Source organism: Grus americana, chromosome 3, assembly GCF_028858705.1.
Source record: "Grus americana isolate bGruAme1 chromosome 3, bGruAme1.mat, whole genome shotgun sequence".
NCBI classification, from domain to species: Eukaryota; Metazoa; Chordata; class Aves; order Gruiformes; family Gruidae; genus Grus; species Grus americana.
The window spans coordinates 121930143-121956749 of NC_072854.1; the positions used below are offsets into that span (position 1 = coordinate 121930143).

Consider the following 26607-nt stretch of genomic DNA (forward strand, 5'->3'; position numbering starts at 1 on the left):
TGCTCCCTTCTTTTCTTGCAGACTGCTGCATTCTTTTCAATTTTGACAGTGAAGTACAACTTCACTGTCAAAATTACTGGGATCTGTGGAAATTATTGGAAATTCAACTCAGAATGAAGGGTTGGGAAGGCTTAAATTCTAGGGAGTAATGAATGCTGAAGGTATTACCTTACACTGTAGTGGGTCTAGGTCGTAAAATTAAGGTGTTTTCAGTTGTGAGGGTGTCTTAATCGTGAATAAAAATTTTGCTGAGGGTGAGCTGTTCTGTGGTGATTCTTTTGCTAGCTCACTCACACTGCTGAGCTCCAAGGGGATGAAACTGGCTCCATAGCCCCTTGAAGCACCACTTCCCATGTCCAGAACCAAGCCCTGTGCAGGTATGGAGGCGATAGAGCGAGGAGCTGCCCCAAGACAGAGGTAGAAACACAATACCCCAATTTAAACCTGGAGACCAGGTTCCGCTGGGAGGGGGAAGTACATCTTGCAGGTGGATTAGCTGTAATCTAACAGGTCCATCTGAATTCTAGTCCACTTTCTAGCTAGTATTCTCAATTCATTTCTTCTGGAGGTAGCCTTCTATGAAAAATGTGTATTAATAAAGTTGGTTGCAAATACCAAGTGGTAGCACACTTAGAAGATGGACTAAGAGGCGTATCACCTTTTTATTTTGAAAGGAACAACTATTCAGAGTTCCCAAATAATTTCTGAACTTGCAAGTAGCAAGCTTTCAAAAAAATAACTGTGAATCAAGGCAGCACAGCTCAAACTTCTATCTGTGTTGAGGCTTTGTTAGAAGAGCTGTGTAAACAGCTGAAGCCGTTGCATGTCCTGTGCACTTGCGTGTAAGTTGGAGTGTAGATTTTAGGTATTGGCATCCTTTCCTGTCTGTCATAACTATGTTGAACGTCTGTTTTAAAGAGGAATTCACAAAAGTCAATTCTGAATGACTTTCAGCGTTGTGTAGGATGATGAAATGTTTAACAAAGTTCTTAAGCTGGCCTAAAATGGTTGGAAATTTCACTTCTGTCAGTTCCAGTGTAATAGAACCTAGTTACACAGCTACTTAAAAGAGCTCTGTGTCACTCTAACCTGATCATTCCTGCACTTTGGATGTAGCAGGTCTCTGAAATTGTTCCACAGATTCATTGGAGCTGTGTAGACCAGTGAAGGAGGGTACTTAAGTTAATTTCACTGCAAGTGAAATTACCAAGAAAAATTGATGTGTATAAGACTAACGTATGGCTGGTTTGAATCGCTCTTTTGACATTGTGATACAGATGCTGGATCAGGTCTTTACCAGCTAAAATGCTCTGAGTTGCTATAGTACCTAAGCTACGAAAGTGTCTTCAGATTTCATTGTTTCATTCTGTTTGTTCGCTGGTAGGCTCTGCTTTGGTATCTTTCACTGGGGGACTGAAAAATAAGCTAGGCAAAAAACGTTTGGTTATGGAGTTCTCATTACTGCAGTTGGTATTTCAGTCTGTCAGGATTGCATCAGTGGCTTTCCCTTCTCAGTCTACTGCCACTGTTCTGTCGGTAAAGAAGTCAAAAAGGTTCTAATAGATTACTTCTGTGGAAAGCAAGTGAGCAGCATGGCTATATCTATGATGGTTGCTGTCAGTCCTACCCTGCCAGGGTATAAGGATCCAGAATAAAGCAGCAGTAATAGTGTTGAGAGCAGCAGACGTTCAGACTAGCTGTTGAGGGGGTTTTTTTGAGGCTCTAAACCAAAATGCCTTGCAGAAGCTGCAGAGGCTGTGAGTTTGATAGTTTACAGACTGACTGATTTGGCTATGGCTTTTTTTAAGATGTCTTTAGGCTACTTTAGATTTAAGAATTGATACACACTTTGAAAGTAACAGTAATTGACAGGGCGCATTGTTTTTGAGTTGCTCTGCCGGTCAGAACTCTGAATTGTAAGTAATGTCACTGCAATGTTAATGCCTCTTGTTCCTCGCTTTTATGTTAATTTGGCATTTTATCAGTATTTGGTAACTGAACTTGAAGCAATGTGGTTTTATCTGCAGAAATAATTGGTAATCAGATGTTTAAACCATGCTTTTCCAGGCTCTTCACTATATGTTATTGGTATCAGAAGTTGAAGAAACTGAAATTTTCAAGATTTGTCTTGAATATTGGAATCATTTAGCTGCTGAGCTTTACAGGGAAAGTCCGTTTTCAACATCTGCTTCTCCGTTGCTTTCGGGAAGTCAACACTTTGATGTTCCTCCAAGGAGACAGCTTTATTTGCCTGTATTGTCCAAGGTAATCCATGCTTTAGTAATGGTGCTGTAAAGATTTAGGTACTGTTCTTCAGTGTAGAGATTTTGCTTCTTGTAGGGGGTGACATAAGAAAACTTTTCTTGCTTTAAGTAGTTGGTAATTGGTTCAACTTTAGTTATTTAGTATGCTGCAATTGCAAAAATACTTGAAGATGACACCAGTAGATGACAGGAGTATTAATATGGCCTTTCAATGCTTTTAAGGTACTTACTATGACTGTAAGACTAACTTTTAAAAAAATAAATCTGTATTAAACTACCTCTTAAACAGAAAAAGGCTGGAGCGTTACAGTTGGAGGGGAAAAAAATGTGCGTGTGTGGAAAAAGTGGTCTGTAAAAAGACACAGTATTACGTACGCATTTGAAGCTCAAAAGTATACTTCATAGGTTGGGTTGTTTGGATTTTGTTTTGGTTTTTAACTATTCACCTTGTTCGTGGAGAGAGAGAAATCAGCAGGCTCTGTTCTTATGGCTTTTTAATTAAAATGTCTCCCTAGAATCTTAATATGAGCTAATTTCATGGAGTGCTGGGCAGCCCTTTCGGTGGGTCAGACTGCCTGACCAGAGTGCTCTAGAAACACCCACGGAGCTATGGGGGTATTTTCATGTCACAGTTGGATTCAATTTTAACTTTCCTTTGCAACATACAGGTTCGATTGCTAATGGTTAGCCGTATGGCTAAACCTGAAGAAGTCCTAGTTGTGGAAAATGATCAAGGGGAAGTAGTACGAGAATTCATGAAGGATACAGATTCCATAAACTTGTATAAAAATATGAGAGAAACGTTGGGTAAGTGTATGAGGCTGGTATTTTTGTGCTGTAGGTCTATGCAGCTGCATCACCAGCGTGTATGTTACAGAATGCTGGCTTATAATCACTTTACTCACACAATAATTCAGCTCATTAGTGAGGAGTAGTTCACAAACTTGAAAGGGAGGAGGCAGTGTTGGTCTGAAGTTTTCTGGTTTAAGCATGTAGTGCTGAATAACTTAGTTAAATAGTAATATGCTATTTTTTTGTCACTTGCCTTTTCCCAAGTGGAACAGCACCTCTTTGTAATCGTTCACCAAAATGTTTCAGATCCACTGAAACCTTAGTTTTGTCAAAAACTGTTAAATTGGGAGGATTGTTCTGAATTGGACTTGCTGGTTATTACTTCACTTGTAGTCTTGTATAGGCCACCATATAGAACGTGAAAAAAAATTGTTTGATTTATTGTATTAAAATTATTATGTATGTCCTGAGCCTTAGTCATAGTTCTAGAAACATCATTATATATATGGAAATGCAGATTTAGTTAGTGTTTGATTTCTGGTGTTAACTATTGCTTATAGTGTAATATCTTTAAGATTCACTTTAAAAAGAAAAAAAAAGTGACAATATGGTAGAAGCTGTATTCTGTGACAAGTAAAAATCTACTTCTGAATCTGGCCTTCAATTGGTTTTGACTTGCTGGGATTTGGAATTTTATACTAGAGACACTAATCGTAACAGGGGCTGATGCAAGTGTCCGAGTTGTGATATTTGAATCTTCCCACCTAGACTTGTTTCGGAGTACCATCTCCGCTCTAACGGTGGGTGGGCTGTTGCAACCAGCAGACTTAATGATGCTCAGATAAAGAGCAGAAGAAAATTGATTTACTTCTTAGGCACTGTATAAGTACCCATAGGTAGCCAATCCTGTATTCCCCACGCACCATCAGTATGTGTGCCTTTTGTTAATAACTTAATTTAGCTACTTTGCCGATTTGACTGCTAGGTGAGACATTGATTGAGACTTTTCACATCGCTTGCGCATGGGGTTTTGCTGACATCCCTTGGAACAAACCTAGTTTTTCAATAAAATTTATTGTCCATCTTTAAAATACAGTTTTAACAAATTTGTGTTTAAATTTTTAGCTCATTCTTTCATGAGTTCAGGAAAGAAGCATTGCACTTTGCTAACAATTGGGTTGTTTTTCTTAAAACAAATTTAACGTTGCGATCCAGGTTGTCGCTTTAAAATGCACGTGTTCGATGTTGATGTCTTTCAGTTTATCTTACGCATCTGGATTATGCAGACACAGAACGAATTATGACTGAAAAACTTCACAATCAAGTGAATGGAACAGAATGGTCATGGAAAAATTTGAATACCCTGTGTTGGGCTATAGGCTCAATCAGCGGTGCAATGCACGAAGAAGATGAAAAAAGATTCCTTGTTACAGTAATTAAGGTATCACAGTGCAAAACTTTGTCACACTTTGTAGTTTATGCTCAAGAAACTAAGTTTACAAAAAAACTGCTGTATGTTCTTAGTGACCTAACTTGTATGGCAAGCAAGTTGATAAGAAACAATTGAATGGGAAATCTTATAGCCTGAATTTAAGGCTGATACGTTCTTTAGCCATGAAAAATGCATTAATCCAAATAGTCTTTTCACGGTGAAAATTTCAGGGATAAATTTTAGTTCATGATGAAGTGTTTGAGGATGCAGAAGAGGTGGAAAGGGATTGCTAATGAAATAAAGGTGAGTGGCAAAATAAGCCACATTTATAACTAGCTAGCACCCTGCTATTTTGCCATTTTCCAAATATTCATTGATCAAAGTGAATTTTTGGTAAATATGTGCGTGGAACAGTGCAGGAACGAAACATTTTTTACAGGAGTCATGAACCTTACTTAACAAGTCATACAAATTCATACAGGAGATTTAGTTTAATTTCTTCTATTTGATGTGGAGTCTGTATTTTTACTGTGATCAACTGCTTGGTCCGTATTTAATACTGTGAGGCTTGTTGAAATTCCTCCTGCAGAAATCTGTAGTTGTATTTAAAATGGAGATTCCGTAGTTGAAAACACAGTGTTCCTGGTTTGGTTGAAATTTAAATTGCATCACCCCAGTCTTCACCCACTTGGGGTTTTTGTTTTGTATTTAGATGTTGAACTTGATGATGGCAGCCGCTTTCCTTTATTTTAGTACAGCTCCTTCTAGGATTTTTGTGCTTCATCTTGTAATGCTTTTAATTGAACTGGACAAACTTGGAGAGGAAACTAAAAATATGTTATGTTGTAGGATCTCCTGGGACTTTGTGAACAAAAGCGAGGAAAAGACAATAAAGCCATTATTGCATCAAATATAATGTATATAGTAGGTCAATACCCACGGTTTTTGAGAGCTCACTGGAAATTTTTGAAGACAGTGGTCAACAAGCTGTTTGAATTTATGCATGGTAATTATCTGTTTTTTACTTGCTGTTTTAACTATTTAAAAAAAAAATTGATGCCCATACATGCACATGTATGAGGGGGAAGACACAAAGCAGTAACTGACTTGATTTAATTTAGAAACCCACGATGGCGTCCAGGACATGGCTTGTGATACATTCATAAAAATAGCACAAAAATGCCGCCGACATTTTGTTCAGGTTCAAGTGGGAGAGGTCATGCCATTTATTGATGAAATCTTGAACAATATTAATACGATCATCTGTGACCTTCAGCCACAACAGGTATGTTTAATTGAGCATTGTGGGTAATTCCTAAAGATAAATCAAAAGTTACTTTGAAATGTAGTAGTGGTGTTAAAGGCTTGAATTATATTCCTTAGTTTTTTGTCAGTGACAGTGTTACGGTATAAATAACGCGATCAGGTTGCGTTACTGAGATCTCAGAATGCTTGGAGAATTAAAGTGCATTTAGTTGAACTTTTGATTTGTGGAATGTTTTAATAAGTATATAAGACATAATCTTGTGGCTCTGATTTGGGAAAGAGTAATATCCTACTGTAAGAGTATACCTCTCTCTCTTGTTCCCTGCCCCCCCTTCACAAATACAATCCAAAAGCACCTACATCTAGGGAAGGCACAGCTCATGAAGTGAGGGAGTAGTGCACCCATGTGACATGCGTTGACATGTTGCAATAATGTATTGAAACTCTGGGCAGAGTGGATCTGCCTTCTGGAAAAACATACTTAGAGGAGTGGTACAGCACAGCCCACAGTTTAAAGATGTGTGGTAATATTTAGTTAAGAGTTAAATAGCATGCGTCTGAGCTTTCTCACTCCTGGATGTGATGGCAAAAAGAAGACAGACTCTGGGATGTATATAGTGGCATCTGAAGGGAAGGGGATGGAGGGTTTTTTTGCATGTCATGAAAGTAAGGAAGGAACGGAGAAGGATCTTGTCAAATGGGAAACGTATTTAGACAGTGAAACCCATTTTCAGCTTTTGCTATATGTTAGTTGAAAACAGTGTGAGATTTTGCTTACTCTTTTTGAACCTCCCTGTTTGCTTTCTCGCTGTTCCAATCAGGTGCATACGTTCTATGAAGCAGTAGGATACATGATTGGGGCACAGACGGACCAGACTGTGCAGGAGCATCTGATAGAAAAATACATGTTGCTCCCTAATCAAGTATGGGACAGCATTATTCAACAGGCAACAAAAGTAAGCTCATAAATTTTAAGTGTATTCTGTGTTTAGGTGAAGAAAACCAGCTAAATGTTTATGTTAAATGTCAGTTTTATCCTGACTCTCTGTTTGAGGTAATGGCAAGTGCCATGAAGTAAACAGCAATATATAAAAAGTCTGTAAATTTCAGTGATATGTTCTTTAACACTGTGTAAGATAAATTATTTAAAGTTACACTTTTATATTGAAAGCTAAAGGGCAGTTTTATTCACTAAACAAAATGGACTCTCATTTGTTTTTTTAAAACAGAATGTGGATATTCTAAAGGATCCTGAAACAGTCAAGCAGCTTGGTAGCATTCTGAAAACTAACGTAAGAGCTTGTAAAGCAGTTGGCCACCCCTTTGTGATTCAGCTTGGAAGAATTTATTTAGATATGCTGAATGTGTACAAGTGCCTAAGTGAAAATATTTCTGCAGCTATTCAGGCTAACGGTAAGAAATTCCATGATGTTCTTGAAAATGGGAGTTAGCAGCATATGTCATCCGGTTTCAAAGCACGTTCCAATTAGGCTAATTCTACTGGGTTCATTTTTTTTTGTTTGGGAAAGTGGAGGATGACTGAAAGTGCTTGCTTAGATTTTTTTTTTTGTTAACCAAATCTTTTACTAAACTGATTTTAGAGGGAAGAAAAACACCTATAAACAAGGAAGTTGAGAAAAGATGCAAAGCATCATAGATGCTTACTCAGAATTAATAGGTATCTTGCTGAGACAAAGTTGTAGCATGTGTTCTTTTAGCTTACTCTAATTTTGAATATTAAAAGACTGTCTTTAAATAGAATCTCATGTATTTTTTTCAAAAGATGTTGGCAGGGTTTTGGTGCGATACTGTGCTGCTAAATGGCTTTATTACAGAAATGTAACTGTAGTGAAGATGCCTGAAAGTCATGATAAAGCAGGCTTGCAATCATTGAGAATCAATTACTTAACCTATTTTTACTATATAAATCAGGGCTATGGTGTCTCAGTAGAACGTGTTTCTGTAGTAGTTCATGACAAGATTAAATGAGTCAGTTACTGTATTCTATGTTATGACCAGTTTTCTTCCCATTACAGATGATTATTTAACATTCACATTTCCAAATATCAAATGTGGTAACTGAGCAGCTGGTTGACCTTGAAGTAGCTTCTCAGAATTCAGAATAAAACTGGCTGAGAAATCAACACCTTTTGATCTTTGCAGCTCTAATGGCCAGAATTTGTCCTTGTCAGAAACAGTGAAGTTTAGGAAGCAGTTGCTAGGACTGTAGTATTTCTCCTAAGTGAAAAGTATATCACAGCTTTGTTTTGAACCCTGTAAGTAGGGTACTGTCAGTAGTACTTTTGGACCTGTGGAGCTAGAATGGGGAGGTGTTTTTATTTGCACAGCATGCAGAAGGAAGTCTTTAAAAGTCTTCGTAGTTTGGATATAAAAACAAAGCATACTTGGTTTTGTAGTATCAATTTAAGTTAATCTTTTTGTTACACCTTACCCAATTAACTGAAGCTTTAAAACTTTCCAGGTGAAATGGTAACAAAGCAGCCCTTGATTAGAAGTATGAGGACTGTAAAAAGGGAAACTTTAAAACTAATTTCTGGCTGGGTGAGCAGGTCCAATGATCCTCAGATGGTAAGTAGATTCATTCTATACAAATAACTCGGGGGCTTTGTTTGTTCTGTTGTTGACTGAATCAGTTGGGCACAGGAACTTGTTTCAGGTGGTCTGTAAAATATAAAGGAGAAAGTATGTTTGTACAGACTTGAGCCTGAGCTACATTTGAGATACTTGAGTTACTTTTAGATGAGAGCGATCTTTAAAGGGAGTGAAGGAGGTTTAAGAGAACCCTATTGGAAGCCATACTGGATGGGGCGGAGGGAGGAGTTTATGGAAGGGTGATCTCCTGTAACTAAACAATGAACTTTGCTATCAGCTGTATGTTCAATAACTGCATTGTTATAACCATGGCTTACTCTTTCAATTAGGTAGCTGAAAACTTTGTTCCTCCCTTGTTGGATGCAGTTCTCATTGACTACCAGAGAAATGTTCCAGCCGCTAGAGAACCTGAAGTACTGAGCACTATGGCCATCATTGTAAACAAGCTGGGTGGACACATTACTGCTGAAATACCTCAGATATTTGATGCTGTTTTTGAGTGCACATTAAATATGATCAACAAGGTATTTACATTTAAACTTCAGATAAGGTATCTCCCTCGTGACTGAAGACAAAAAAAAAAGGGGGGGGGGTGTATGAGTACTAGTCTTGGCTGTCGGTGCATCTCTACGTGAAAGATCTCCTTTTCTTGCAGCGAAGGGAGGCAGTACGCAGTGAACGTAGAGTTATTACACAGCTTTCATTTTATGGAAATTAAGTGGGGGTTCATGCCTTCTTTCTGTGAATGTCATTTCCATATGCGGTGACTTGTGGATCATCTCCCTGTTTTTTTGCAGTCAGCAAGCATTTGTGGCACTTGAACAAATTTCTGCTCAAAGGAACTTACTTGTTTTGAAGTCTGGCTGTCTAGTTGGGTGTCTTAAAGCGAGTGCTAGAGAGAGACATTTTTAAGGCAATGAGATTAAGTCAGTAGTAGTTTTTCTGTTCTAGGGACTTGGAAGCAGAAGTGTACTTCAGTCAAATGTCGGTGTAGGATTAACTGCTAAAATTCATAAATATTTAAAATTATGAATATAAGTACTGATCAGTCATTTGGAGTATTTCCGTACTAAGGCAGTTCTTATGCTATAGTGTGCAATATGTGTTTGCATAATACTTGAGCCCTGCCAGCTGAATTAGGGCTACTTTGCGATAGGGTGTAACCAGAGATTGTTGCTCCCCCTGTAGCAATACAGGTGCTTAACCAGTGTTGAGACCATCTGTCTGTTTGTCTGTGGACTGAGTAGTGATTAGGGTTGTGCACTGACAAAACGTGGCTCAGCCTGTCAGTGTTGTGTACCTAGAACATGGTCTTAGCAAGCTTTGGTGGGGAAAACGTTTGCTTTGCATTTAAGGTTATTTTAAATCTGGGATCTAAATGCTGTTCCATGTCAGCTATTGACTCACTCTGCTTAACCGAAGATCTTATGATGGATCTTTAGGAAACTTGACTCTTTTTTTCCCTCCCCCTCCTTCTAGGACTTTGAAGAATATCCTGAACACAGAACAAACTTCTTCTTACTACTCCAGGCTGTAAATTCTCATTGCTTCCCAGCGTTCCTGGCCATTCCGCCTGCACAGTTCAAACTTGTTCTGGATTCTATTATTTGGGCTTTCAAACATACAATGAGAAATGTTGCAGATACAGGTAAATGGAAGTGCTTAATATGCAGATTTTGTTTGCAGTATCGGGTATTTTCTGGTAGAATGCTGTTTTCTTGCATATTTTTCTTCAGTCAAACTTAGCATTGCAGTCACCTGATCCTGTACTGCATTTGCCCAAGAATAATACTCTTCTGTCTCAGCTTCAAGTTGTCAGCCAGGTACGCGTTAATGGGCTGCAACACTTGGATGCTGTTTCACTCCCGCAGCTGTTAGCGCGGTTACGGTTTCTGCTTGCTTTCTTTTCCACGCGAGGGCTGGCACTTTCCTGAAATGGCTGACTGCTGCTAAAACTGGTGTTAGAGCTCCACTGCCTGCAGTGTTTGACTTGGTACCTCAGTAAGACGGTTGTTGGGTAACAGCTGAAAAGTCCAGCAGAAAAGTGAATGGTTGGGGGCTGAACTCCTTACGGTCTGGGAGCGAGCCCAGGGCTTAAGGAGAGGGAAACACCATAGATTGTGATTAAAAGATTGCTGTGAAGCCAGTTGGTTTTTAGCTAATTGCCTTGTTATCGCTGTTTGGAAGGGATGGGGATAAAAGATACCTTTTGGTTCCATTTCACCTAGAAAGGTCATGTCATTCTAAAAATGGAAATGATTCTCCCTTAAATTAGCAAATGCTTCTTTTGGTAGAGAGTTTCTCTCGCTTTCATTAGTACCAGTAAAGTGATGCGATTGGTTCTTTACACTTCTGTCCTCTAGTAATGCAAATAAAATCGGCGTGCTGTGGAAATGTGGCTATAGCCCTCTTGTGGCTACTTGAGGAAATGCCCGAGAAAGTCACTGCATGTGTAATCTGTCTGCGGTGCCGGTCAGAATTTCTGGGGATATTTGCATTGTTTTAGAAAAGGCAAAAACACACACAGAGGTTTTAATATTGTTCTGTTGGTAACTTAGTTTTTCAATGCTTATTTTCCAGGACTTCAGATACTTTATACTCTACTACAGAATGTTGCACAAGAAGAGACTGCTGCCCAGAGTTTCTATCAGACGTATTTCTGCGATATCCTTCAGCACATTTTCTCAGTTGTAACGGACACTTCGCACACTGCTGGTAAGAGAATGCATTTATGTGAGCCAGCTGACGAAAACAACCCTTTTGAACGTGAACATACTGCTACGTCTTGTTCCGAATAATAACTGCCTATGTGTAACTCTGACCTGTCCAGGTTTGACAATGCATGCATCGATCCTTGCGTACATGTTCAACTTGGTAGAAGAGGGAAAAATAAGTACTCCCTTAAACCCTGGGAATCCAGTGAACAACCAGATGTTTATTCAGGAGTATGTTGCTAATCTTCTCAAATCTGCGTTTCCTCACCTGCAAGAGTAAGTGTGCCATGATTCTTTAATACTTCTAGGTGGGTTCTTACCTAGTTAGTCTCTCAATACTAACTCATGTGTTTGCTGTTAGTGCCCAGGTCAAGCTGTTTGTAACGGGACTCTTCAGTTTAAACCAGGATATTCCTGCCTTCAAGGAACACCTAAGGGATTTCCTGGTTCAAATCAAGGTATGTTTGGCATGCTTTCTTCAAGAAATGAAGAATGATTTCATTCAGCAGGATGACACTGTTGGAAAGTACATGGACAGTGTTGATTCAGTGTTTGTTTAGGAGATACTAGTTATTTTGCAGCTATTTAAAATGTAGTGAGGACTCTGTCAAATGGCTTGTGTGACTTTGGATGGCGTATCATATCATCTGTTTTAGTGTGATTTAATTTTATAAATTGGGCTTAAATGTCATCAGTTGTGCTTTATGCTGTGCATACAATTCAAATGTCTAAGATGGCTGCAAAGCTTACTGTAATGGGAAATAGAGCAAGTTTGATTTTTATTTTTTTAAACCAGGTTCTGTTTCAATCCTGCTTGGGATTGGGATGTGTTTTGAAACTTGCTAGAGTAATGCTATGCTTTTATTTTTCTAACGATGCCAGAGTTGGGGAGTATTGTAGGAAAGAGTTTGTTAATTCGTTTTGAGACTACAATCATCAGGTACTTCAAAATTGTAATGATACCGCTGTAGCAGCCCCAAACGTTGGGTTACTATAGCATTCTGCTCTGTAACGCACAGCAAAAATCTTAAAATACTTTGCATTCCTCTATATTAATTCCAACCTTAGGAACAGAAAGCAAACCAAGCAAATAGTCTGGCAGGGAATGTGCAGGGAAGACGTTTTCTGTATCATTCCGGACTTTGGAAGCTTAGTACTCTGCCTAAAGCATTTGACAATAAACTGATGATTTTATGTGAATTACACAGGAATTTGCAGGTGAAGACACATCAGACTTATTCTTGGAGGAAAGAGAAACAGCCCTTCGGCAGGCTCAAGAGGAGAAGCATAAACTTCAGATGTCTGTACCTGGCATCCTTAATCCACATGAAATTCCTGAGGAGATGTGCGATTAAAAAAAATTAAATAATAAAAACAAGTTTTGCAGTTTTCTTTCTGTACAGCTACTTTGTTGTGATAGAAGAAAACAGCACTTGGATATTTGTTGACCAAAATGATGCCAATTTGTAAATTAAAATGTCACCTAGTGGCCCTTTTTCTTATGTGTTTTTTGTATAAGAAATTTTCTGTGAAATATCCTTCCATTGTTTAAGCTTTTGTTTGGTCATCTTTATTTAGATTTGCATGAAGTTGAAAATTAAGGCATTTTCAAAGTAATTACTTCATGCCCATTTTGTGGCTAAGGGGAAAATAGGCAAAACATAACTTGTAAAAGACTATATTGCAAAATTATACAATTTCCTGTAAGAGTATCGGTTTTTAATTCGGGATCATTTTCTTTCTAGCCTGTCCTGCAGTCTAGGAGAAAAGGTAATGAGTAAACCAGATTGAACTAATTGTTAAGCAGAGGATTATAGTGCTGCATTTGTTTTGATCAGTTAGCAGCTTTTTGGACTGAGTGGTAAGGCTAGGCTACGTGTATTTGCAAGTTGTATGGCAAGTTTGCAGCAAGATCATGTGCATATCATCCCATTGTAAAGCGACTTCTAAAGAGTATGGGAACACAGTACAGTTAGTTATTTTTACACAGTTCTTTTGTTTTTGTGTGTGTGCTGTCGCTTTGTCGACAACAGCTTTTTGTTTTCCTCAATGAGGAGTGTTGCTCATTTGTGAGCCTTCATTAACTCGAAGTGAAATGGTTAAAATATTTATCCTGTTAGAATAGGCTGCATCTTTTTAACAACTCATAAAATAAAAAAAAAACTCTGGCTTTTGAGATGACTTATACTAATTTACATTGTTTACCATGCTGTAGTGCTTAAAGAACACTACTTAAAAGCAAAATAAACTTGGTTTACATTTATTTTTCTTTCTTCGGCTTATTCTTTTATTGGATGAAAATGCTGTGATCATATTTAAGATTTGTATCCTGAAGGCGTAGGAAAAGCTCTTTGAGGTCTTAGAGAACTGTCGCTTCTGGCTTGCCTCATCTCCCGGGCTTTGGCTGTGCTTGAAGTGAACATGAATTAAGTTGGGTTCCGTTTGCAAGTACGGTAGCTGTTCTGACTTACCTCCAGGAGTAAATACTCCATACTAACGTTACTATAAGATGCCAGGAGTAAGGTACTCTGTCTACATGGACTCTTTGCAATTCATTTCAAAGAGGTATCGCGCTGTATCTTGACTAAACAATTGATACTAGTATGTAACACGTAGGCAAGATCTACAGTTATTTTTCTACGTAAAGTTTTGTAGTTAAATGATTTTCACAGATTTATGGATACGAAAAGCAGTACGAACACTAAGATTGTGCACAGCCTTGGCTTCTCCATTTTTGTAATGTCTCTTAACAGTTGATATTAAGCTCTCCCAAAGTTTGTTCCATTTATTTGGTCTTAAGATTGTTACTATGATGCAAGGCGTAGCCATTCATGCAGAGCTGTAAAACAAGATTAGACAGTTGTGGCGGTGTTTTATGTCAGTTTGGATACTGTGGTTAACTTTGTGCTGTATATTCCTTTTGAAGTAGAAGTGCATGAGTTAGCAGTGTTCATGTAGAATTTAGCTGTGACCAGAATGTTTCCAGTCTTAAGTATTGGCCCCTTTCTGTTTGTGAAGATCTCTCCATTTGTTTTACTTAGCTGGCCCTAAAAAAGCATAGCTGCTGCTGCAGGAAGATCATTTGGTGGTAACATTTGGTTGTGAGCTGGCAGTTGCTAATCCTCAGAGAGAAGGTTCCTCACACCCTTTCTGGTTAGGACTTAGAATGCAGCCTAACGAAATTGTTAATTATTTTGATGGTTACAAAACTCATTTCTTTCTCTCCTTAAAGCTCATGGTTTAAGCTTTTTCATGTCCCCTGTCCTGTTGATGTATAGCTTTCTGTTCCGCTCTGGGAAGGCGGTATCATCTTTAATAAGCAGTTTAAAGTAAAATATTTGAAGTACTGTTGAAGGACGCAGCAGGAATGGACATTAAATGGCTTGTCACCAGGCTAAGTCGCAGCGTTCTAGAGCTACAGATTATCAAAAACTGTGCAGAGTAGTAAGAAAATCTTATTAAAATGGAAATAAATACCACTGATAGTGTGACGTCAGAATGATCTTATCCCATGAGTCACAGAACTAAATACCGAATTGATTCTGACATGCAGTGGTATTAACAGTGCATTGAAAAATAGTTTTGAACGCACTTACGGTTTTATGCATGTTATTTCTTCCCGTATTTAAGATTCACGTTGGCCTGAGGCTCGTGGTCTGGTTGTTTACTGAAGAATTAAATCTGACCTAAACTCTCAAAAAACCAAATCTGAAATGTATTTTTCAAGTTGATTCAGAGAAGAGTTGTTTCGTTATTTTGATACCTTTTTGGATTATCTAGTAACAAAATTTTAATCTTAGTTTTTGCTTCCCTTTTAGATCTAGTAACTGTGGTCTTGTTATCTTAAGAAATCGGTGCCTTTCACTGATCTCTGCAGACGCTATAAAAATGCAGCTTATGCAGAGTTCTGGATACCATTAAAGATTTGACTTGTGCGTGTGCATATTTCTAGTGCAGTTATCCTGAATGTGGAAAAAATAATTACTATGTACATCTAAGAAAGTTCTAGTTCTAATGCACACTCTGTAAATTAAAATATATGGATAAAAAGCATGAACCATCATATAAACATCTACGTAACTTGTAATTATATGTAAACCAATGTTTTGTGCATATTTCTATACAGATTTTTCAAAAAGTAGTGCTCCAGGTACGTTCATAAATACAAATATTACAGGGTGTTTTCTGTGTTTACATGAATTGATTGCCTGTTAGCTGATGAAGACACCCCCAAGTACTTGTTTCAGGCTACCATGATGTGTTTGCTACTGTAACTGAAGCAGATTATTTTCCAAAGCATTTTAGGTTAGTTTGTTTTAGTTTTTTTTTAAACTAGAATAATTTGCTGTGTGTTAATCTGATTGGTTAAGTGAACTATTTTCCAATAAAGCTAATATTTATGCAAAAAAGCTTTAGAAATGCTCATCTCTCAAGGAAGCTTTAAGAGTTCCTTCTAATAGTTTTTAGCACTGGAAAGGCAGTGAGACTTCAGCTGTGGGTTTCTTAATAGAAAAAAATCAGGAAAAGGTGCAGAAAACAATTCATTAAAATGTAGAAGCTGACTAAAGTGAGGAACGTGCCTGCAGTAGGGCTGTATTGTGACAAGGGGCCAGTCTGTCATTGGATAAATGGCGATTGCTGATCCAAGACTTCTGGGGTACTGTTTCTATTTGCTCGAAGATATGTCTAGACTTTTTCCCTTTCTCCATGCTTACGAGGTTTGTCTCCAAATGTCACGGAGGAAAATTGAAATGCCGGAGATAGCTTTTTTTTTTTTTTTTTAAAGCTGTTTGTTTGCTAAAAATGAGTAAAAGCACATATCTCTCCCTTTGTCTGCCCTTCATGAATGCACCTCTGCACTGGATTTCTTGAGGCTGAATTTATTTTTAGACTTTGAGATTTAGGAGATCCTTGTTTCACTGTCCAAGGCTGATTATGGCCAGAAGTGTTCCCTTGGGAAAAGGCTTAGCCATTCCAGGTGAGGGATTAATTTTTCAGGTAAGGTTTCACATAATTACTTTAAAGCCCATGAAATCACTGATTTCGTACATAGATACCCATACATAGATACCCACCCTGTGTGCTGCTATTGGTCTTTGTGCTTCTCACTACCTGTGAGGGCTTGTTCATGCAAGCGGGGACAAGAACAGAGTGCAGAGAAAAGATGGGGTTGAGGAGGAATGTTTTGGAAGTTGAGTATGGATGAGAATAACAAGACAAAGATGAAAATGAGACATTCACATTTTCACTTTTATTTACCCCTTGCAACTTCAAAATTAAACAGCATATTTTCCTAGGCAGTACATTGGATAGTCTCTTCCAAGTCCCCCATCAAATTATGTCGAGGGGCCTGGGTTTTTTATTGTGAACACCTTTTAAATATTGAGTCGTCTTAAAATAGTCTCAGTTTTTTTCTGAGTTCTGAGAAGTCTGTAGTCTTTCCTGGATTCTGTAATGTCAGTGAAGACTATCAGGAAGGATCGGCCAATTTAGGTTGGAGGAGTTAAAATTGTGTGATGTGACCATGGAACGATGTTAAGTGTGTGTGTGTGCTGCAAAGAGCTGACTGCAGCGCACTTAACTACCACTGCTCGTTATTTTAACACATGTACTGATAACCAGGCAGTAATGACCAGCTTTCTCTCGTGGCATCTCTTTAGTATAAGATCTGGCTTAAGCATTTTTGCATCAACCTTCATAACTGGTTTTATGAACTTCTCAGAGCTTTGCAATGAGCTTGTGAACTCTTTTCCCAGAGCTTTACCTCTGAGCGGTTTGCTTTCAGGGTAACTTGAAACTTGCAACTGTGCAATCACACAAGCAAAGCTCTTCAAAGGAACATTGTAAAGACATGCTTTACCAGTAAAAAGTCCAAAAGAGGTCCAAATGTACAAAAAAAAAAAAGCTGTCTGCACTTTGGTAAGATGGTTCAGCTCCTGATGGCACTGTCACTCATGCTCAGAAAACTACCTGTTGTCTTCCTTGCACATCAAAGGGATGATGAGTCATCTGATAGCTACTTTATAGAATGAGATAATCAAAAGGAAGATCGAAACACACATGTGTTTTGGCCCAATAGGATAAGAACTTATTTTGAGTGGCTGCTTTAATATTTGGGGTAAATGAAACTAATTGAAGCTGTCTTCAACAAAGTCCAGTTAGCTGTGAACCACATTAAAAAGTTTAAATGCTAATAGCTAGAGCAATGGAACTATAACTAGAAGACAGCTTCATTTTGAAATCCAAGTACTGAAACTTTAAAGTGTGTAAATTTAAACTGATTCTGTTGCGCTTCAGCCAGGCTTTGTTGGTAACTTTACATTTTACAGGCAGAGACTGACTTCCTAGGCAATGAGTTCCAACCATCTCCAGCATCATTCCAGACCAGAGGTCACAGATACAACTGGACTGGCTGGAATTCACCTTTTTGACACTATCTTCTGTATAGCAGAAATTACTTGCTTTCCAACTGTCACAGCTCTTAGCATCTGCTGAAGTCACTGGTAGTTTGCCTTTTGTTGTAAATTGTGGCAGCAGAGGAACAATCATGCAATCCATTTGGCTGTTGCTGCTATGGGAATGGGAACCTGCAGCAGAGCAACAGAAAGTTCAAACAGAAGATAATTCAGTCATCCCCACATCAGACAAAGCTCTGGTTGAAGTAGTTGACATGAATAATGTAAAAAAAAAAAAAAGTTTTCATTGTATTTTTACATTCCACAATTACTATAATGAAGTCAAATGACCAACTAAATATGTATATACATTGAATGAAAGCGTAAAAATATGAAGTACGAGGCAGGCTAGGAGTGGCTGAAGTGTCCCAAAAAAAGAACAGGGGCAGTGACCAGCCTTACTCCCTCAAGCCCTAATCTACCTCAGGGTTGTTGTTGGTTTTGGCTTATGAGGTTTTGGGGGGTATTTTTGGTAGTGTTTTGTGGGGGGGTTTTTTGAGGGGCAGGGTGGGGGAATGGTTAACTCTACCCTAAAGAAAGCCAGGGCTACAGTATTAGTTAAGTGTTGGGATGCCATTAATTTTAGAAAGTATATATTTTCCTCAAACTCTTAATCCAGTCCTAAATTTGGATTTAGAATTTTAGTTTTCCTCAGCTCTTGCATTTATCTAAGTTATTCCTCTAGAAGAACTGTGCTGGCAGTTTACCAGAGCAAATATTTCCAGATCAGGAGCACTGCAGTCAAGGGAAGGAAAGAGGGCCTCCTGGGGATCAAACAACCTTGTAAGGATGGCACATGAGGATAGAATAAAGGTCAAGAGAAAAAAAGCGACACATAGAATTCTGAGTGGGAGGCTGATGATCGCTGTAACCAGGAATGTCTTCTGCTTGGAAGCCAATATTTAATTTAAAAGAAAAAAAAATGCGATTTAATCTATATATATATATAAAAGATTGTGCGCAGTAAAAAGAATTTGGCTGGCAATATTCCAGTCTGCACAAAAGTAGGAGTGACTCAAGGTCACCCATACTCTGCTGTTGTATTCATTGAACTTGGCATGTGATACCATGCTTCAAAAGGCCCCTTCCTTGTGCTGACTCCGGTGTTTATGTGGTGCTGCAATCGGATCAAAGAGTTGATTTGTCAGAAAAACAATCTTTTAAGATGTTTTGACAGTTAATTTTGGTTGTGTTATAAAATTCACTGTAAGGTCTGTATAAGGAAGGAAGAGGGGAAAGAAATGTGCAAATTTAAATCAAGTTATGGAGAGTGTGCAACTATGCTTTCTGTCAAAAAAAATGCGGTCTTTTTCCAGACACAAACAACTCATATAGCCACTGATTCATTCTATGCTAGCGGGAATACCTGTGCAATATGATCTGAAAGGTGAAAGAAGCAAATAAGCTTGACTTCTTGGAGATACAGGTTTTATATTATTTTGGTGGGATATAGTTAAGATGCTTTCTCAGCTTCTCTTTGTACAGCTCTGTCTTCCAACTTCAGTAACTTCATTTTTGATAATGGTAAAAAGTAAAGGATATTCTGGCAAATGAAGACTGATATGATTCAGAAAACAGCATGTGGCATATTGTACAGACAAGTTGTGAAAGCTGTGAAGAAAATGACATACAAAGGAAAGATAATTGAAATAATGTCAGACACATAGAAGGTAAGACAGTACATCAAGTGAAAAATGACATTATGTATATAATACATATAAAAGTATAAAAGTGTCTGATCCACCTTTGGCAGATCTCAAGCTTTGAAAGCAGTGCTGTAGAAAAGAAAGGTGGTCGGTACCCTAATTCAGCCATGAGCAGAATGTGGTAATTTTAATATTCCGGACTGCTCTTTTATTCTTCATTAGACAAGTTTTCAGGCTATCTGGAAGAGATCACACAACTGAAAAAGGCCTCACAGGGTCCAGTACATCTGCGCCATTTTAGAAACTAGACTGCCACACTAATTAGTTTAATAACTGACTAGCTAGTGGTGGTGAAGTTTCTGTCTATCAATAGAAAATATATTGTTTAGAAAAGACTATGACTGTCAGGAATTAAAACATCTTTAAGTTACATATAACAAGAAAGATCAGTAAAAAGTTTCAGGGAAGTTTTTAGTTTGCTTACGCGTAGTCGTCATCCTCTCTTGTATTGGTGTCCTTTGTTATTCTCAGAAATCCTGTTTGAAAGATACTTGCGTTAACATATGATGGGAATTAGTGACAGACAAACTGTGTCTCATGTAGACTCTCACGTTAATTTTCTGTATTAATTTAGTAAATTGAAATTTCAGCAGGGAATATTTAAGAATAGCTATTCTTGTTGATAACCCTAACTTGGAAAGTCTTAAAAAAAACAAAAACAAAACACAAAAGTGACAGCAAGTTTGGGTGAAAGATCACTCTAGTACATTCCTGACTTGCACAGTAGTTGTAGCTGAGACTAGGTCTGTTGTTTACAGTAACTTGTATCTTATTTTTAAACAGTGGTGGAGTTCTTTGTCTTAGCTTAACAAACTGATGCCCTGAGGACTGTGAGGAGGAGAGCATTCTCTGCACTTGAGTGGGAGGTTACACAACCACCAGTGGTGTTATGGGCCTGTATAAATATGCTCATGGCATTAAAAAAACAGAACTGCATTTCTACAATGACATCAGACTTGTATTTATTTCATTTAAGTCAGCCACTGAGGAACTCAAGTAGTTCTCCATTTTTTTTTCCTCCCTAATTTGGCAATTTTGATTTATTTTACTTTCTACTAAACTATATTGCATCTGCATTGCGGCTATTAATAGATTTGTTTCCTTAATCCTATGTACATGTCAGTAAACTAGAAGCATTCAGAATAATACATTAACTCACCACTGGGTGGTACTACAGAAATAAAAACCACTACACATTACTAGAGAAGTGCCTACTTTGGAGAGAAAAAGCAGCCAAGATCTACCATGTGATCCATATTCCAATTACACCTACCTGGGAGAGGGAGCATGCAGGTGTGTAAGATTCGTATATGGCAAAAACAAAAGGGGTTTTTCTTGTATGGAAAACTGTCATTTGCCTGAAATCTTGTCTTTCAGGGGTCTGGAATCTTGTTCAAAATGAGCCCACGAGATATTTAGTGGTAGTTTTAATCGGCATAAAGTTACCTAATTTAAGTGAAGTCCTATCGTTTATTTTTAAGAGGTAGACTTGTCTTCTCATGAAAAGGTGGTATTCCCCACTAGTCACAGGTGCGCTGTACTTGCCATTAGACAGTTATTGTGCAGAATAAATCACTGTCAAAGGGGGATGAAAAAAACAAAAACTATGAGGTAAAAATAATTTAATTATTAGCGTAAAACACTATCACAGCACTAGAAAGGTTTATTTTCATGAGGCCGGGATCGGAAGTGCCCAAACGCGCCGGCCCCTTCGGCTCCCCTCAGCCGGGGCTGGGCGGGAAGGAGATGGCTGACAACTCTTCCGTCCCGCGCCTCGCCGGCGGAAAACGCCAGTTAACTACCAAAAAGACGAAAGACCTGAAAACCCGCCTAGAAATAAGAAGCTTCCTTCCTACGCTGCGTGCCCGTCAGGCACCCGCGGGAGCTCGGCAGCGTGTGCTAAGCGCTCCCTTCAGGCCGGAGGTCCCAAAGGGCCTTCGCGCCAGCCCGCCGCCTTCCGCCGGTGCTCTAGGACGTCTCCAGCTGGGCCAGCATATTTAATAATAAGGAGAGAATAACCGGGCAGCCCTCAAAACCGACGTCCCGCTCAGCGGAGAGCCGCCCTAATCTGCCTCGGGAATCATCCTCCGGCAGCCCGGAAAGAGGCGAGCGCGGCGGGAAAGCGAAGATACGGTGGTAGCACGGCTTCAGGGCACCCGCGGGGGCGGGCAGGGGGACTCCTGTGGTGGCAGCCGGTCGCTGTAAGCAGAGCAGGCGACGCCGCTGCTCCGTCCCTGTCAGAGCAGCGTGTGCGCGTTATTGGAGCAGATTCCCCCCTGGCGGGAGGCGGGAAGAGGGCAGGGAAACGCGCTTCCCGCCCAACCCCAGGCGCGCGCGGAGCCGCAGCAGCAGCAGCCGCCGCCATTTTACCCTCCCGGCCCCGGCTGCCGGCCCGCCCCCTTCCTCCTCCTCCTTCCTCCTCCTCCCCGCTCGGCAGCCCGCCGCTTGGCCCGGGGTGGGAAGGCGGGGCGAAAGGAAAGGGAGGAGGGACTCGGCTACCTTCGCCTCCTGCCTGGTCGGAAACTGCCGAGCTGAGCCCGAGCGCCCTGTCCCCCCTCGTTCCCGTCCCCTCCTCCTCCTTCCCCCTCAGCAAAATGGCGGCGCGTGGAGTCACTGGGAGCCAGTGAGTGACTCGGCTTCTCCTCCCCGCCGCCGCCGCTGCCGCCGCCGCCACAGGCTCATTTGCATTGATCAGCCGCCCCATCCCCCCCTCCCCCGGATCCCAGACCGGCCCCTGCCTCTCTTCCCCCCCCTTCTCTTCCTATTCCTTCCCGCCCCCTCCTTCCCCTCCCCCCCCCCCCGACTGACCCCCGCCCCGGCCCCCATCAATCATCAATCAGCAGCACCGAGTGGATCAATCAATGGTCGGGAGGAGGCGGCGGCGGCGGCTGCTGCTGTTAATGAACAATGTGTGAGAGCTGCGCCGAGCTGCTGGAGGTGTTAAATGAGAGTAAGTGCGGCCGCCCTCCCCCGCTACCCTCCCCCCAACACTCCTCGCCCCGGGCCGGGACCCCACGTACCCTCCTCTACACGGGCTGGGTTATAACCCCGCTTCATCTCCTTCCTTATCCCCCCCCACCTTGCCTTTCCCTGCTCGCCGCCTGGCTCGGGCCTCCTGGGCGCGGGGTTACCTCTCTCTGCGGGGTGGCCATAGAGGGAGAGCCTGCCCTGCTCTGCGGCTTCCTTCCCCTTTCCCTCCTCTCCGTTTCGGGGCCGGGCGACTTGCGGCCTGGGGAGTGTGCGCCGAGAGGCTGTCCCCGCCGGGCCTTCCACAGGGGAGCCCCCCCCCCCCCCCCCCCCCCCTTTCCCGCCTGTCCCCCGGGTGTCTGCGTGTGGGGCCGGGCGGGGACGTGACCCTGCCGTTGGCGTGAGGAGCCCGCTCCTCGCCCTGCATCCCCGGGCAGCCGCAGCGGGGCCTAGCTGGCTCCTCGCTCGGCTGAGGAGGTGCCTGGAAGCTGCTCCGGTGGCTGCTGAGCAGCTGGAGGCCGGGCCTGGGCTGGGTCCCTTTTAAGCAGCAGACAAGGCGGCTCTGAGTGATCCTGCTTCCCCCCTCCCCCTCGCCTGTCCGCGGTGTGGTGTGGACGTGGGGGGGGAAGGGACGCGGTTGAGGTGGTTTTCGGGTACCTATTTTTCCGAAGAGACTGCTTGGCTGTGAGGGAACCGGCGCTTAAAGGAGCCTGGCGCGGCTTTGCGAGGGCCGGGCTGGCGGGGGGGGGGGGAAAGGAGCTCCTGGGTGTTTAGCTTCGGGGGTGGTCTCTTGCTTCCTTCCGAAGTTTCCTCTTTACCGGTGTTACCTAAACAGCCGGGAGGGTCGGAGGGTGAATACAGCAGGTATTCTCCCCGGCATCGCTGAAATCCGATTGCATTTTGGGCACGAAATCCTCTTTACCCCTATGCAGTAGGCCTCGTGTATCCCTTGGAACCTGCTCTCGGTTCTCCGTGGCAGGCCAGGTACCTTCCCTGCTTCTTGGAGGCTTGTCTCTGTGCACTGCTTCATGAACAAAGACTAAAAAACATGATTTCTAGAGATGCTGAGGAATTTAACGAACTTATCAGTTGAAGTTTGTGATTAGCAGGAAGTTTAGCTATTTTTCCTGGTTGCACACTGCGGTCTGCTTAGAGGCAAATCGTGTTCCAATAAAGTGAAATACAGAATGCTTCCTAGAACAGGATTTGGGTAGAGTTTTCTTTTTCTTAACTCTTGTGAGGCCCAATTGCATGTGGTGGTTGTTCTTCCCTAAGATATATGAGTAGATCCTATGGTAGTTGAAAGTTGGCCTCTCTCTTGCTGGGAAATATATTCAGTGATGGCCGGCGTTTTATTTGAAAAGTAAATCTGTATGTGTAAAACTAAATTTCAGGAGAGCCCAGAGGCTGGAATAAATCAGATTAAAAGGTTAACATCAGAGAACTGTTGGGTTGTTGAAATTGTTTGCCAAGTTCAGCTAAGCTTGTAATTCCAATATCTTGTTTTGAACAATCATTGTGATGTTTACTTAATTTAGCATGTATATCTTATCTTTCTTGACTAGAGACATGGGGAATGTGTCGGTATTATAGACTGAATGCTTATTTAAACAGTAGGTTCAAAATAAGACTAAACTATCAATGGTATACTGATGACAGCTGTTTGTTGGAGGAGATAATTTCGCTTGGTTTTGATGGATTGATAAATAATCATTGTTTAAACTTGATCAAGATTGGTATGTTCAACTAGAAAAAAGTTGTAACGTTAAACTTGATATTTCAAGAAATCTCTCAAATTCCAGTATGAATTTATTTTTAGAACCATTTTAAGGTAATTGGGATTTAGGCAGCTGGATTTTCCCTTATAGATAAAACAATACCTTAAATCACTTTAACTTTTTTTTAAAAAATATATACATAATTAGGGTATGGATAATTTAATGGTTCTCTATAATTTAAGATATAAACCTGCTATTTATGAAAAGGAAATTTGGCTTTTAAAGTCAAATTTATCAGGGAAGTTATGCACCACTATTGCTGTATAATTAACTTCCAAAAACTCTGGTCAAATAACATTAGGTTTGGTCTTCCATTCAGAGAAACAAGCGCACTTTAAATAAACATAACTATTTTGTGCGTGTGTGTTTGGATACTAAGGCGTATATGATGGTGCATTGTGTGTGCCACCTACATTCTTGCTGTATGAAACTGAGTTATAAGGGAGGTATACTTTTATAACTTCAAGTTGTGTTCTTTGCATTTCTTAAGTAATAATTACAGGTAACGTACAAAAATAATGTCAAGCTTTGGTTTTTAAAACACTGCAGCAAAAATGTAAAGTGGTAGTAAAGAATGAGGTCATGCCCAAAATGTGTGAGCCAGAGACTGCCAGCAGTTTCCTTTTCTGCCCGCTGAGCATTTGGGATCGCCTCTTCACTGAAACTACTGAAACTGTTTTGAAAGAGGTCCAGGAAACGTAATCTAGTTTGTTTTAGAAATTTCTTGCTAAACTAAACACTTTTACACAGGACACATACTGCCTTTTGTCTTCGTTTACCCTAATGTTTACAAAATAATTATTTGGTATCAATTGTATGACAGGTCACTTAGTGAAGTGACTAACAACTCTTAATGTGTTGTTTTGAGAAGAACACGTGGGAGCTCCGGTTTTCCTAAGAAGTTACCAATTTGTGGATGACAGAAGGATGGAATTTAACAATTCTGCAAACAGCCAGGCATATTTTTATTATAAGCATATTAGTCCCACTGTAAACTACTACAATATTAATCCACACCCCATAACAATGTGCAGAGCTGGAGCCTTTGTCTGGCAGTGACCTTTGCGTAGGCCCAGGGTTATGTCTTGCTAGAGCTCATTACAAGACTCCAGGTCCTTAGGCCTGATTTTGTAACAGGTAGTCAGTCAGTCAATGGGCCTGCTTCTGTGGCACTCATAAAGGCAACCTGAGACCTTGTGGAACTGGAAACCTGTAGTTTGAAAAACTTATTTTTTGGCCAAAGGTCCGTATGTAAGCATATATGTTTAACACAAAGCTTCATTGCTATGCTTAAGCATGAGAAGCAGGTGATGTTTTATGGACAGAAGCAGCATTTGTTTAACTCTGGCAGCATCTTTATTTTCAGCATTTGATCTAAGTATGAAACCCAGTAAATTCCCTGATCTTGAAGTTATTTCCTGAAACGTAGCAGTAGTTTCAAGTTATGATTTGATCCAGGAACTCAGTAAAACACTAATTCCTCTATGAAATGCCCAGGCTTTAAAGCAGTGTTTTGCATTGCAAGACAATATGTTGTTCACTTAAACAGTCTAATTTCCTGCTTAGTGCTCTAGGTATGTTAACATCATTTATGTTTTCCCAGGCAGGGGTAACAGGAGTAAGGTCTATAAAAAGTCTGCTCCGATTTCTGAATTAATCTTCTACAACATAAACATTTTTAGTAGCCTTCGATAGAAAGGAAAAAAAAAAGGAAGACACAATTCTTTACCTTTTGAGATAAGAGCACTTACTGACAAAGGACTTAAGAAGGATTCTCATGGCGTTAATTGTATGGGCTCATTTAAATGTACACACTTTCTAAAGGAAAAATGTGTGGAGGACATTATATGCTTTTATGTTAATTTATAGCATTCTGTATCCCAAAATGAACCCTGGTATTGACACACTGTGCATTCCTTGGGGTTTTTTTGGATGCCAGTTCTTGTCAGTCTAGGAGGGATTATATTGGGTTTCATTTGTTCTTTAGTAATATTTACATTGCTGTGCTGTCCAGAGGCCCTGATCAGGATAGTTCTGTTTTGCTAGGCACTGCACAGATATCCAGATAGTCTTAACCCTGAAGTAAGCCAGAAAATACAGAAATGTAACATTAAACATGTATTTTTCTGTCTCAAGTCTTTTACACTGCAGTTTTGCAGGTCGCTGTGTCACACCTGAAGCCATGGTAATAGTTTGAGCTACCTATGAAGCCATGCTATTGCTGGACACTTAGAGAGGCTTCACGTGAAAGTATAGAGTATGTGATGCTCCATGATAAGTGTTTGTTGTGTGCCGGGAGGGCCTCTTCCTAGCTTAAAGTGGAAATCTAGTTCTCAGGCTGGTCCTGAGTCAGTTGTGCTTGTAGTCCTGGCTGTGGCATGTCCCAGAGAGCCTGACTGGGCTTGGTTGCCTGAGAGGCTTCCCTTTGAAACTACAACTGGTGTTGATGTATGTTGACTTAAAACTCCGTAAATGGTTTTGGTTTAGGTTTGTTTTCTTTTTGTTTGGTTTGGTTTTTATAAAAGTAAGGAAAAAAAATTACAACGTGGAAAAATAAGTTTTATTATACAGTGGCAGTTGTGGGTTTAGGTAACTTTGGTAGACCTAGGTTATTCCCAGT

The 26607-nt window shown here is 40.4% G+C and overlaps 2 protein-coding genes and 1 long non-coding RNA gene across 19 annotated transcripts in view; 2 read left to right on the forward strand and 1 right to left on the reverse strand.

The window, feature by feature from the left end:
- The window catches only part of XPO1 (exportin 1), a 37983-nt gene extending 24639 nt beyond the window's left edge, over nt 1-13344 (forward strand). For all 5 annotated transcript variants that reach the window (XM_054821669.1, XM_054821670.1, XM_054821671.1 and 2 more), the window contains 14 exons: nt 2068-2265; nt 2933-3071; nt 4316-4497; nt 5338-5494; nt 5610-5773; nt 6576-6710; nt 6984-7167; nt 8237-8343; nt 8697-8891; nt 9847-10015; nt 10948-11082; nt 11198-11357; nt 11443-11539; nt 12290-13344. In XM_054821669.1, the coding sequence (XP_054677644.1) occupies nt 2068-2265; nt 2933-3071; nt 4316-4497; nt 5338-5494; nt 5610-5773; nt 6576-6710; nt 6984-7167; nt 8237-8343; nt 8697-8891; nt 9847-10015; nt 10948-11082; nt 11198-11357; nt 11443-11539; nt 12290-12436 (2169 nt within the window). In that variant the 3' untranslated portion in view covers nt 12437-13344. The remainder of the gene's footprint in view (nt 1-2067; nt 2266-2932; nt 3072-4315; nt 4498-5337; nt 5495-5609; nt 5774-6575; nt 6711-6983; nt 7168-8236; nt 8344-8696; nt 8892-9846; nt 10016-10947; nt 11083-11197; nt 11358-11442; nt 11540-12289) is intronic.
- On the reverse strand, nt 8311-21761 carry LOC129204895 (uncharacterized). 2 transcript variants are annotated; one of them, XR_008576526.1, is made up of 3 exons: nt 20689-21120; nt 19667-19718; nt 8311-8436 (listed from the first exon to the last, which is right to left on the reverse strand). It is a non-coding gene; the product is annotated as an uncharacterized LOC129204895 (long non-coding RNA). The 2 variants fall into 2 exon arrangements; XR_008576525.1 differs by lacking the exon at nt 8311-8436 and adding an exon at nt 16326-19147 and having other exon boundaries at nt 20689-21761.
- Nucleotides 21762-21784: 23 nt separating this feature from the next.
- The window catches only part of USP34 (ubiquitin specific peptidase 34), a 133639-nt gene continuing 128816 nt past the window's right edge, over nt 21785-26607 (forward strand). For all 12 annotated transcript variants that reach the window (XM_054821653.1, XM_054821662.1, XM_054821661.1 and 9 more), the window contains exon 1: nt 21785-22192. In XM_054821653.1, coding sequence (XP_054677628.1) covers nt 22150-22192 — 43 coding nt within the window. In that variant the 5' untranslated portion in view covers nt 21785-22149. The remainder of the gene's footprint in view (nt 22193-26607) is intronic.